At 51.1% G+C, this 12,939-nt stretch overlaps 2 protein-coding genes across 8 annotated transcripts in view; one reads left to right on the forward strand and one right to left on the reverse strand.

Moving 5' to 3' along the window:
- The window catches only part of SEPTIN11 (septin 11), a 77,983-nt gene that overhangs the window by 61,756 nt on the left and 3,288 nt on the right, over nt 1-12,939 (forward strand). The window contains exon 10 of one of the 4 annotated variants that reach the window (XM_051619473.1): nt 4,953-8,937. The exons of 2 other annotated variants lie outside the window; for them this stretch is intronic. In XM_051619473.1, coding sequence (XP_051475433.1) covers nt 4,953-4,968 — 16 coding nt within the window. In that variant the 3' untranslated portion in view covers nt 4,969-8,937. One more of the 4 variants, XM_051619472.1, reaches the window with a different exon arrangement.
- Nucleotides 7,813-12,939, reverse strand: part of CCNI (cyclin I) — a 31,981-nt gene continuing 26,854 nt past the window's right edge. For 3 of the 4 annotated variants that reach the window (XM_051619481.1, XM_051619480.1, XM_051619478.1), the window contains 4 exons: nt 12,278-12,352; nt 11,979-12,119; nt 10,393-10,623; nt 7,813-9,524 (listed from right to left, as the gene is read on the reverse strand). In XM_051619481.1, the coding sequence (XP_051475441.1) occupies nt 9,087-9,524; nt 10,393-10,623; nt 11,979-12,119; nt 12,278-12,352 (885 nt within the window). In that variant the 3' untranslated portion in view covers nt 7,813-9,086. The remainder of the gene's footprint in view (nt 9,525-10,392; nt 10,624-11,978; nt 12,120-12,277; nt 12,353-12,939) is intronic. The other variant, XM_051619482.1, reaches the window with a different exon arrangement.

Below are 12,939 nucleotides of genomic sequence, written 5' to 3' on the forward strand. Positions count from 1 at the left end.
TGCTGTTTGTCAGTCCCTTTCTGTGGCTGTTGTGAGCTTGTTCCTCCAAGTCAGTTGGTGTCTTGAAGAGGTCCAGGCCTCTCCGGCGTAGCTGGTTTGGATGACCCCTTCCCAGTTGCACTCTTCCCTTCGTGGCTTACTGTCTTGAAAATGTTGTTCCTCTGGTTTGGTGGTTGTTTCTTTCCCCTCTCTCGCTTTTTCCTTTCAATTCTGAACCTCTGTTTCTTTTCTTGTCTGTTTTTCTCTTCCTGTAGCTTCTTCTTTATGTAACCGTCACCTTGCCAAAGCCCCCACACCCTCTCTCCCAGTGGGAGCACTGGAAGAGCCTGCAGCCCCTGGGCAGAAGAGCCATCTCATTCCTCCATCACATCTGCCCTTCTGCTCCTTCCCCTTTTGTATTTCTCCCGTGCATCTGAGGCTGAGCTGTGCTCTGTGTCTCTGTGGGACCTTCTCTGCTCCCGGCGTGTCTCCGACAGAATTGAGGCTACCAAAAATGACAGAGGTAACTGCTGGAGGTGACAGTTTGGCCACAGTATGGAACACTGCACTGAATTAGGGGGTTTAGTTTAGTTTTGTTTCGTTGGTTTTTTTTTTTTGTCCCTCCCCATTTTCCTTCCGTTTGCCATCATCTGCATGTCTTGCTGGTGACAGATAGAATGGCAGACTGTGGATGAGTGTGAGTAGCCAGAGGACTTCATTGCTGCCTCTAAAACTTAAGCCTGGCTGCTTTGGACACCACAACTTCATCACAAGTACCTGCTGTGCTGAAAAGGAGCCCTGAGACTAAGGGGACTCCTTGTTTTCAGCCTATGCAGTTGGGTGAAGCAGAGGTGGCTGATGTTCCACCCTGCTGCACTGCTGGCCAGTCAAGGCCTTTTTCTTTTCTGGCTGATTTGCCTTTGAATGAGCAAAGTGGGAATCTCTTGTACAGCTGAACTGCCCTGACTTCTACTGAGATCAAGGGCTTCTTATTCTTTCCATTAAGCCTATAATTAGATTATTTTTCAAACAGTCTTGAATGTGGAGTAGTTGTTTAGAACTTGTTTGCTTTGGAAGTGGATTCAGTCAAAGCTTGAAGTGCCAAAGTATGTTTGAAGGTAAAAAAAAATACCCCAACTTGTTGTAGTCTTGGTGTGTAGTGACCTCTAGCTGGTCTGGGGTGGCTGGAAGGAGACAACCTGATCCTCTCAGGATGTTTTTCATGTGGAGTGATGCACTTTTTATTTCAACCGAATACTAGTGATTTATTCTTCTCTGCAAACCTTGGCCAAGGAATTCACCTCCTTTCACCTGCTGTGGAAAGGTATTAAGTCATCTAGGGTTTGGCTCTTCCAGTCTGGGTGTAGAGTGCAAGCTGCCAAGGAGCTCTGCTGAAATCTGCTGGATTTTTCTTCAGAAGCACAATATTTTTCAGCACTCTACAGCACTAGAAGCTTTCTCAAGCCAGGTCACTTTTTTTTTTTTTTTTTTTTTTTTTTTAAAGCAGCAGAAAACGTGTTTATCCTGGAAACGTTTGCAACCCAAATAAGTGATTTTATAGATAGACTCATACAGGTTATTAAATATGGACTTTGAGTGTATGCTGGAACCACTTATCTGGTACCTAAATGGAGTTGCTGCCTGTTGCTCAAACTGAAGGGATGGTAATATTTGCACAGATGTAGCTTAGGACAGAATTTGCATTAATACCAAAAATGAAGCCTGCTCTCTAGGCTTCAGTGGGCCCAGGTGATGCCTGCCAAGGGTCTGCTTGCCAGCCACAAGAAAGCCACATCTAGGAAGCTTTTCACATTCACCCTTCTGAGGACAAAACAAATCAGCTCATGCCTCAGGGGTTGAAGCCTTATGGGTGTTGCTGGCATAAACCTCCCCTGCTTTAACTCATCTGCACAGCTCTGGGTGCTTTGCTGACTGGGCAGAGGTTGCACCACTTGCAGGGGGGAGTCCTCTTTGTTCTGGCAGGGCATAGGCAGCAGTGCACTGGCTGCACTGGGCCACCCAGCGGGTTGAGCCACATGTTCTTCTAAATCAGTCATTGACTTTGCAGCTGGGGCTGCAGTGGGATTGGAGCCTGCTGGTCCCTTGAGTCACCGTGAGTGGGGAGTGTCCCCTCCAGCCTGGGGTTCTCTGCACGTGAAGGCAGTCACTGTTCACTGAGAAAATGTCTTGCCTATTAAAATGCCTGGGGTACCAGTGCTGTGCCTTCCCCCTCCCCAGTGTTGGTGTCTGGGCCAGTCTGTGGTGTCAGGGACCACCACCTCAGGTCTGGGGGGCTCATCTCTGCAGCTCCCTCCATAGTAGCCTCCAACTTGCCCAAATACCCTACTGGTTACTTGTCTAGCCCACCTACTGGGTGGCTCCTGCAGCATGTTTCTCTCCTTTATGCTTTTTATTCCTTAAGAATTGTAGTACGGGTGTATCTGGTGGTAGGAGGAGGCAAGCCTGTAAAATCCCACCAGTGGGCTGCAGTCTCTCTTGAAAGAGCCACTTCTTTACTTCAGTACAGATCCTGCTGGGCTCTACCTTCCCTCATGCTGCTAATGAGAGTGGCTTAGGACCCAGGCCCAGTCATGGGTGGTTGGGCATCACTGACTGCAAGTAAGAAGGAAAAAAGCACCTAGGTGGTGGTGTCTTTTTTGATCCTGAACCTTGAGGCTATCAAGGGCTACTTACCATCATCTTACCTGTGTAGCTGTGCCCAGTGACTCCCTGAAATCTTGTGTGGCAATAGGAAATCAGGACCAAATCTGCAGGTTTGCAACACTGAAGAAGTATCTTGCTGGCCCCTTATCTGCCAGCTCAGCCCTGGGCTTTTCAAGGAGCTCTCTGCCTTGAGGGCATTTCTTCTGCCTTTTGCAAGTGCTGGGCTGTACCAGAGGAGGTTGTTCATCAGCTGGAGGAACTTGGGGCTAGGTGACCCCTACTGTGTCAAGCAGGTTTGAAGTCTTGGTTGACTTCTAAACTCCAAATAGAATTTTTTGAAAAGCTTTGTATGAAGAGAGAAGCAGGTAGGCACAAACCAAGTGCCAGCACTTACATGGACTGCCTTTATTTTGCAGCTCTAGAGTTTTGCTGGTGTCTTGAGTTCTGCATGCAGCTCTGGACTTCATGTCTCCAGAAGGACATGGTGGAGTTAGAGAAGGGCAGTAATGATAAATGGGGTGGAGCAGCAGCTGCCAGGTGAGAGCAGAAGGGCTTGGTGACCTCAGTTTGGAGAGGGAAAGGCTGGGAATGAGAGGGAGGAGCAGCCCTACTGTGAGCTGGAGATTGCAGCAGATGTCCTCTAGAGGTCCCTTCCAGTCTACATTTATTTGTGGTTGTTACAGAGTCCCCTAAGGCTGGTGGTGGTGGATGCCAACCTGCTAGTTACCAGAATTGACACGACTAGGACCAGAGAGGCACTCAGCTAGAAGGAAATCAGCTCGAAACATGGAATAACTTTCTTACAGAGCTGGTAGTAAACTTCTGGAATCTGTTGCCTCAGGTTGTTGAGGCAGATGACATCAGCAGAAGGTTTTGGGGTTTGTCTTTTTTTGGTTGTAAAAGGTAAATGAATGGGGAACAGAGCCATAAGGGATATGAAGGAGGTGGGGGAACAGAATCACAGCATGTCAGGGGTTGGAAGGGACCTCGGAAGATCATTGAGTCCAACCCCCCTGCCAGAGCAGGACCAAAACAAACCAGGGCAGATCACTCAGGCATCCAGACAGGTCTTGAAAGTCTCCAGAGAAGGAGACTCCACAACCTCTCTGGGCAGCCTGTCCCAGGGCTCTGTCAACCTTACAGCAAAGAAGTTCTTCCTCATGTTCAGGTGGAACTTCCTGGGCTCCAGTTTGACTCCATTGCCCCCCATCCTATCATAGGACACAAGTGACAAGAGCTTGTCCCTGCCTTCTTGCTGCCCTCATGTATTTATAAACATTAATTAGATCGCCCCTCAGTCTTCTCCTCTCTAGACTCAACAGCCCCAGGTCTCTGAGCCTTTCCTCTTAAGGCAGGTGTTCCAGTCCCTTCATCACCCTTGTAGCCTCTGTTGGACTCTCTCCAGTAGATCCCTGTCCCTCTGGAACTGGGGAGCCCAGAACTGGGCACAACACTCCCAAGTGAGGTCTCACCAGGGATGAGCAGAGGGGGATGAGAACCTCCCTCCATCTGCTGCAGACACTCCTCTTAATGCACCCCAAGATACCATTGGCCTTCTTGGCCACAAGGGCACTTTGTTGTCCCAGGGATAACTTGTCTCCCAGGACTCCAAGGTCCTTCTCCACAGAGCTGCTCTCCAGCAGAATCAACTGACATCCATGATGGATGGTGATGGATACTGGGGTGGAGGGGAGGGGATCAGAGAGCACAGAGCACGATGTGAGACAAGGGGCTGAGCTGAGGGAGCCTTGCTGCTGGGGCTTTCCCACCTGTGGGTGCTGGGAGGAAGGGATTGGGATCTGTCCTTTTGGCTCCCTCCCTATCAGCATGGGGAGGGGACAAGCAGCGTGAAACCTGTTGGTGGACACCCCAGAGAGAGTTATTTGTCACTCTGTGTCACCAAATGTCCCCAGCAGAGATGAGAAAACACCTTCATCCACAGGAGTCCCTGGGTGCACAAGCACAGGAGCTGGGTGATGAGGTGTATCAGCATCTCTCTGGGGCAGTGCTGGGAAAGAAACTGCAGAGAGGTTCTTGCCATCGTGTCTTCAACACCCTGCTGAGGTGTTGAGGGAAGATGGGAGTGTTGCAGCATGGAAAGGTGAGCTGGGTTGTTGCCAGAAGGTGTTTGAAACGAGTACTGTGCTCTGCTAACACATGGCTGCTGTGCACCTGGGTGCTGCCTGGCTTTGAGGGCACCATGTTTAGTGGCAATGTGCTCTGTTTGCTGAATGCAGTGGTTTTATGCTCCTGAGGGAGGTGAGGCAGCTGGGAACAGACCCTGCCTTTCAAACTGCTTTCCATTCCAGCTGGCTGTCCACCTGACCCATGTGCTCTGCTGGACTCCTACCTTCACCATCCTGGAGCAGGCAGAACCTGTGCTCAGCATCTCCAGCAGGTCCAGGGCAGGCAGCGTTGGGATCCACGTGAATATGAGGAGTCCCAGGGATCAGGGGTTACTCTGCTGTGGGTAACTGGGAGCCCTGGCAGTGCTCCAGGCCAGCCCTGTGTTCTGGCAGCAGGAACAACCTACAAGTCAAGGTGCTACCAAAGCAGCAAGGCGGTGGATGGGGCCCATGTTTGGGCTGTATCATCATGGGGTTTTTGTGGGGAGGAAAGTGCAAAATGGGAAGTGTTTGGGGTTTGTTTTTTTTTTTTCTCTCTGGAAATTCAGGTTCTTTCCAGATCAGTTGGATCTTGCTACATGAGGGAGCTGATCTTGCTGGGATGTGCCTTATTTTCAAAGGCAAGTCTGTCTTTGAGTGTCCTCTTTTTAGCTGCAAAACGGGGTCCAGACCTGCACTCCCCAGGCTCCTCATGGCCCCAGCTGGCCTGGGACACAGGTGACCACAGCAGCAGGAGGAGAGCTGGAAAGATGAAGACCAGCTCATGACCTTGCTGTGGTCCCCTGCAGGGGGATGTGCCAATGTGCCACCCCTGGCCTCAGAGGCCTCCCGTGGCCAAGTCAGTGCCAGGGCAGGAGGGGTAACCTGCTGCACTTCTGCTTGCTTTGTGGTCATAGCAGAGCTGGGCACCTGCACTTAGGGCATGGGTGGTTTTGAAAGTTAATCCTCTGCACCCAGCTGCATCCCTACACCTCGGGGGTTCCATCAGGCGTTTGGGTGTATCGAGGTACCACAGGTACAACTGGGTGTTTCTTGAGTTGGACACACGTGGTGGTGGGGTTGAAAGAGGGTGTGGAAAGTTGAGCTGAGTTGGGCTCACAGCAGAGGCAGAGAGGGAGAGACAAGAGGTGTGTTTACAGTTGCAGGGAGTGGGCTTTTTCTTTTGCATCTGGAAGAGCAAAAGGCACCAGGAGGCTGCTGGGCTGCACAGAGAGCTGGCCCACAAGACTCTTAGGGCCTAGGAGAGGACAGCTGGGCAGCAGCTCTGCCAGCAGGACCCTGCAGAGGTAGGTTTATGAAACAGAGGCCAGGTTTTATCTGTCTGAACCACGGGGTTTGTTGGTGGAGTTGCCTGTATCCAAGCAAAAGGTAATTGGTGTGGATGTATGTAGTGGCAGCAAAATAAAGGCAAGCTGTCCAACTGGGGCTGGGGGAGTGCCTGTGTGTTTGGGGCTGGGGAGCAGGGTGCTGCCTTGGCAGCCAGGGAGGTTCTGCATCCTACCTCCTTGGGTGTGTGCCTTGCAGGTGTGTGCTGAGCTGGGGCTGTGGCTTGGCCAGAGTTGTGCAGCTCTGGAAGCCAGGGGAGGTTCCTGGATCCTTTCCCAGCATTGCACTTCTGGGGAGAGCCAGAAGTGAGGCTGTGGTTATTGAGCACGGTTCCTGAAGGCAGTCGATGTTACTGTGACTCTCACCAGCTGCTTCTCCCTAAAGATCTGCCCCCCTGCCCCTTTGCTGCAAAGAACAAAATCGTCGCTTTGGGGAAAAGCGGCAGGAAGAGTCTTCTCTCCTCTGGCATTGCCTGGGGCTGAGACAAGCTCAGCTGTGAGCTCAGTCCTCACAGAGCTCTTCTGGCATGAGCTGGGGACACGCCTGGTGTGGGGGCAGAGCAGGACCTGCTCTTGTCCTGCTTTTGGAGAGACCGGTGAAGGAAAACTCCAGCCTTCTCACAGAGCATCTCCAAACCATGGCAGCAGCACATCCGATACAGAAGAGCTGCTCCAGCAGCACCTCAGTCCCTCTCCCCACACCCAGCTGCCCTGCCTGCTGGCCTGGCACAAGCAAACCCCTTCCTTTTCCCAGCCCCGTGCCCACTCCTTGTGGGGCTGAAATCCACGAGTGTCTGTGTGCTGCTGCTGCCAAATGGGATGGGGGGCAATACCTCCTTTATACTGGGAGGGAAGGAGTGTGTGGAGGGGGAGAAGCCAATGGAAGGTGAGGCTTGGGATTTATTGCTGTGGGATAACACGATGGAGCTTTGGTCCTTCTCTTCCTCCCTGTGTTGTGTCTCATACCATTAGAAGCCAACTGCAATAAGCTGTAGTCCCACATAACTCTTTATAGACTGTGCCAGTGTTGTCAGGGAGGTTCTGGGAGCCCTGGCTCACCTCTCTCTGCATATACAGCTGGAGGTTGGAGCAACTTGCTCCCTCCAGGATAAGCTGGATCATTGGAACTGCTGTTGGTGTGCAACAGGCACACACTGAGCCTCCCTTCTGTGTGGTGACAGCAGGTGCCTGGCTTGGCTGTCACGGGGTGTGAAGATGACCTGGCTCTCATGGTTCCCATGCTAAAGTTGTTACACCTGGTGTTGGAAATGGGGGCAGTTGTTTTTATGGAGAGCTGTTAGGCTGTGGCAGTTAACTGGAAAAGGTGTGTACCTTGGAGCAGTGAGTGCCAGGGTCGTGGTGCTGCAGGAATGAGGAGGTATTTTGCTGGGGGGGGGTGAGGTGAAGCCCCGAGTCTGTGCAGCAGCCTGGCTGGAGGAAGCTTAAGTGGGAAGAGAGGAAAGGTCAGGGACTGGTTATGCCATAAGGATGACAGGAAGGGCTGGAAGGGAAGGAAGGTGCACACCCTTCTGAGAAATGCAGCCTCAGGAGCTGGTTTCCAGGACACAAGCAGGAAGAGATGAAACCCAAGAGAAGTCTATCAGGGGGAGTGCACACAATGAAAACAATGGCACCTTCGAAGACACGAGCAGCTTCCCTTGCAGCCTGCAGGTGAAACTGATCCTGGACTCAGGAAAGTCACAAAACATGAATGAGAATCCAGGACAACTTTCTTTATTGCTACCAGAAGGCTTTCATCAGTACAATGGCTCCAAACACGATACCTTCCTCAGGGCTGTGGAGAGAGCTTACAATTGGGACAGGGCATTCTGAGAAACGGGAGGTGTAACATTGAAGAGACGAGTTTTGAAAGGTTTTAACCCTTGGTTAGAAGTTACATGAACACAAAACTTGAGGGTTAGGATTTTCTGTTTTGGTTTTTGTGGCTGATGGGTTCTGCACCCTTCCAAGCTCAGGTGCAGCCACAGCAGCACCTCGCCCAGCAGCGCTGGTCACACGCCAAGCTCATCAACATACAGGGGGAAAAAACAGACTGCAGAATTTCAGGTTGACACTTGACGTAGAGGGTCAAGCATTGGTGAAAATCCACACTGAGTGCAACATTTCTTGGCGCAAAGAAGAAGAAGAAACAAAACAAAACACAGTTTTTGTTCAAGTGACACCAACTCCATGAACTGCTTTCTGTGGTTGAAAACGCAAACTGTTTTAACTTGAAGTCTCTGTGTAAGGTGTGGAGCACACTGGCCAGCTGCCCCAGTGCTGTTCTAGGGCACCTTCACACTCCTGTGGTTACTCATTAAGTGTGGAGCAGCTTCCAAGTGTTGCTTTTGTTTGTTTGTTTTTTCCTGACTAACCTTTAATGTAAATCCAGTTTTTTAAATATCATCACATTTAAACACCAAAGTGCTAACAAAACAAAAAAGGTCTTTTTCTTTAGAAAGGAAAAAGGAAGCTGGCATGAAGGTTAGGTAGTACAGAACATCATGCACAAGACTTGCAGAGAACTAAAAGAGGAGCAAGCAGAAAGAGCAAGGAGCAGATGGGAATGGGATCAGAGAAGTGTTAGTTGGCTGGGAAACCTGGAACAACTCTGCAAGACTGGTGGAAGCTCTCGGACACAGAGAATGGGTTACAACACACAGGAGCAGAAAAACAGTGGAACTGACAACACTAGAAAGAAACAATTTTTTGCTACTTTTTTGTTTGGTTTTTGGGTCTTTTTTTAAGCTTTTTTATACTTTTTTGTGTTTTTTTTTTTAAGTGCTTAAATAGTGGAACTATAATTAGCCGCACAAGATTAAAAAAAAAAAAAAATTCAAAAAGGAGTGGGATTTTTTGGGGTGTTTTTTTTTTTTTTTTTTGGCTCCCTTCAGTTCAGCCTGACAAGGTATGGGCCCTTCTCCTCCCACTGAGAACAGGGGATGCCAGGTTCCCTGTGGTCCCTGGAGCAGCTGGTGGTGTGAGCTCCCAGCTACATCACGGACACTGGCTGCAGAGGTGGACACGGGGAAACGTTGCCCTCCTGCCTCGAGACGTCAGCGCCACAGACAGAGCCCATGTTGTCAAGAGCCACCATGTCTGGAGCAATGTCTTCGTTGTAGAGACGCTTGATACCGTCGTAGAAGTCGTCCACTTCCATCTCCTCCACCTTCCTCTTGGCCGAGGTGTGTTTGGAACCGCTGGGAGCTGTACCTGTGACTGGCACTCCTGGCCTGCCGTTGTCCTTGGAGAAGCCTGGCCCTGGGACAGAGGAGGGCTGCTGGCATTTGAATGCTCCTCTGTTACAGGCCACCAGGCTCTGCTGGAGGGGACTGTAGACATATACAGGATTGGGCAGCAGAGAAGACTGCAGGGTGGAAAGGTGATGTGCCACGAGCTCCCGGCAGTGGATCAGCTGTGAGCTATCCATCTGGAAGTGGGGAGACAAGCAGAGGTACCAGCGTTGCGGGATCACTGCTGGGGAGAGGAGAGTGCCCAGCCCTGGGGGGGGGGGGGGGCTCTGCACACACCAGCCACCCCTGCACCTCACTTTTCAGGGACGTGCTGGATGTGGGCTAAAGTAAGTGATACAGGGCTAAGAGGACCCCCAACATGATGACAGCGACAAAAGATACACACCCCTGATCCTTCTTAGATCTCAGGAGAACGGGGGGGGGGGGTTGACTTTTCAGATTGCTGCATTTTGCAGCAGCTTCCCAGTACCTGTCAGACCATCCAGTGCGCTCAGAACAAAGGGCTGAGCAGCTCACTAGGATTTTCTCCCCACTGTCTTTTCCTCCCTGGTTCAGAGAGCCCACGTACATCACGGTGCACAGCTCCTCCCTTTGTCACCTACTGCCTGCTGTCAAGACCAAGACTGCAGGAGTGTCCCAACAAGCCGCCCCTTCAGGCTCAAGCACAACCCTCTCTAGAGGACTCAACGTGAATCTGAGTTTCTTCCTTCACAGCATCACCAAGGCTGGAAAAGCCCTTTAAGATCATCAAGTCCAGCCTATGACCTAACACCACCACATCAGCCAGACCATGGCACCAAGTCCCACATCCAGCCTTTCCTTGCATGCATCCAGGGATGGTGCCTCCTCCACTTCCCATTGGAATTGGAATGGACTTCCAATGGGAAGTGGAGGAGGCACCGTAACTATCCTGGCAGCAGCATAATAGCAGTGAGAGATCCCAGAGCACCAGCAGCATGGATCCCTGGAGTCCTGAGCAAGACAGGCTCCTGCAGCCCCCTGCCCCCCACCCTGCTGCCACGTGTGGCACCAGCACCCCCTTACCTGTGCCTTCTGGAGCAGCTCGATGATGAGAGCCAGCCAGTCGGGGAGCAGCTTCTCCAGCTCCAGGCTGACAATGGCCAGTGCCAGCATGGAGCCCTTGAACTGCAGCAGCTGGTAACAGGCCATGCAGTGCAGCAGCTGCCTGGTCAGCGCCGCCACGTGCTGCGAGGGGCTCAGCTTGGGCTGGATGCTCAGGAGCTGAGGCCTGGTGGACACTGCAACTGCATGGAACTGGGTGGGGGGGGAACAAGCAGGTGAGGCAGCTTGTGTCACCAACAGACACCCCCAGAGGCAAAGCCAGGTCAGACCTCAAGAATGGCATGCAACACATCTTAGAATCACGGAATCATCCTCGTTGCAAGAGACCTTGAAGGTCATCAAGTCCAACCATAACCTAAATCTCCCTACCATAACCTCAATCCCCCTACCATAACCTAATTTACCCATTCAATGCTTAAATCATGTCACTAAGCACTATATCTACATTTCTTTTAAACACTTCCAGGGATGGTGACTCCACCACCTCCCTGGGCAGCCTGTTCCACTGTCCAACCACTCTTTGGGTACCATTTCCTCTGTCCTGTCATTATTCACTTGGGAGAAGAGCCCAACTCCCACCTCCCTACACCCTCTTTCACGTAGTTGCAGAGAGCAGTGAGGTCTCCCCTCAGCCTCCTCTTCTTCAAACTAAGCAATCCCAGTTCCCTCAGCCTCTCCTCATAGGGCTTATTCTTCAGACCTTTCACCACAGCTTGGTAGCTCCTCTGGACACGCTCCAGCAGCTCAACATCCTTCTGGTAGTGAGGGGCCCAGAACTGCACACAGTGCTTTAGGTGCAGCCTCACCAGTGCCCAGCACTGGGGGACAATCACCTCCTTTCTCCTGCTGGCCACACTATTCCTGATGCAGGCCAGGATGCCTTTGATGCCCAAGGCTCCTCCAGCTTTAACCTCCAACGCAATTACCACACCATGGGGGGAAAAAAAAAAACAAAACCAAACTCAACCTGTTGAACCCACCACCCGCTTGGTGCAGCCTTTCTGGTGGGACCTGCCATCTTGCACATTGTCTGCCTAGGGACCAGGCTTCTCATGGCTCTGCAAAATGCTGTCCCCCTGCCACCCTCCTCGTTCAACAACATGGGTTTGGCAAGTTTGTGTCCTACAGAAAAACTCCTTATTGAGCAAGCAGAGAGGATGAAATTCAGCAGAGAGCCTTTGGACATGTTGCCATACCCCATTCCTGAATCCAGTCCTCTGGGGACTGGTGCTTTCGCTGTGGTTGTACCTGCACTTTCTGTGCTGCCTGGCACTTAGCTTAGGGGCAAGGTTTTCAGGGACTGTGAGTCTCTGTGTGGTTTAACATGCCTCAAATCAGGTGAGATGGCAGACCCACATTTTGGCAATTGCACCCCAAGTGTCACGAGTCTCCTCTGAAACTCTGGCAAGGCTTTTTCTGTCAGAATCTACTCATACAGAGGAATTATGATTGTGTTTTGAGGTCTTTGCTCCCTGACAGGTAAGAGTTTTTGTCTGGTTTTGCACCAACAGACACTAGAAAGAGTGTAAACCCCCCCCCTTACTTACAATATGAAGGAAATCCAGTGGTGTTGCCATGTGAAGATCCCAGTTCAGTTTATCCAGGATAATCTTCTCCATTCTGCGAATTTCAGCTGGAGAACAACCACAAAAGCTATCCCGAGCCAACACCTTCAGTACTGGAATCCTCTGCAGAGAGAGAGAAAGGATAGAACCCATCATTATAGAAACAGCCCAAAGTGCTTCAGTCCTGTCCTGGCAAGGTTCAGCCACCCTGTGCAAGCAAAGGCAGGACTGGAAGGGTTTCTATTCAGACTCTGCTAAGGCAGTAAGAAGCAAAAAATTACCTCATCTTCCTCGATGGTCTTTGCAGCAAGGAAGAAGCAGCTGATTGCAATACAGTTCAAGTACTTTGGACGGGCCTATGGTACAGAAGAGCAGAGAAGCCTCTGTGTGAATGTGATGCAAGAATTATGTATAACCCTTTCTGGTTGGGCATCAGGAGCCCTGGGGTCTCAGCTGCCTGTGCAATGTGTTCTGGATCAGCAGGCTGCCCTCCAGCCCCACCACAGCCCTGGGAAGCCCTGCCCAAGTGTCCTGCAGGACATAGGGGAGAGAGAATCTGCCAGGCTGGGGATGGCAACTGGTATCCACTGAGTGGAAAAAGTTTGACCAAGGTCTTAGGTGGTGCAGGAGAAACAAGGAGAAAACCACAAAGGCCAGATTGTCACCTGGCCAAAAAACACCCCATTGTCACTCTGCGCTTCAGCAGAGCTCTGCTGTTGGTGCTGCTGAGGATCAGACAGAATAGGAAGGGAACTGAAAAATGCTGTTCTTGCCTAGGGAGGAATAGCCATGAAAATCACCACTAGGTAACTTGGAAATCCAGCTCTTACAACTGGAGTGCAGGGATTATCAAGGGAGAGCTGGTCCCTTCTACAGCCACTTGTTTTAGGTGAGGTTGGTGAAACGGGTAATTTTTCATGTGCATCAAAACCTCCTGTTATGG

Source organism: Apus apus, chromosome 4 (assembly GCF_020740795.1).
Source record: "Apus apus isolate bApuApu2 chromosome 4, bApuApu2.pri.cur, whole genome shotgun sequence".
Classification (NCBI taxonomy): Eukaryota; Metazoa; Chordata; class Aves; order Apodiformes; family Apodidae; genus Apus; species Apus apus.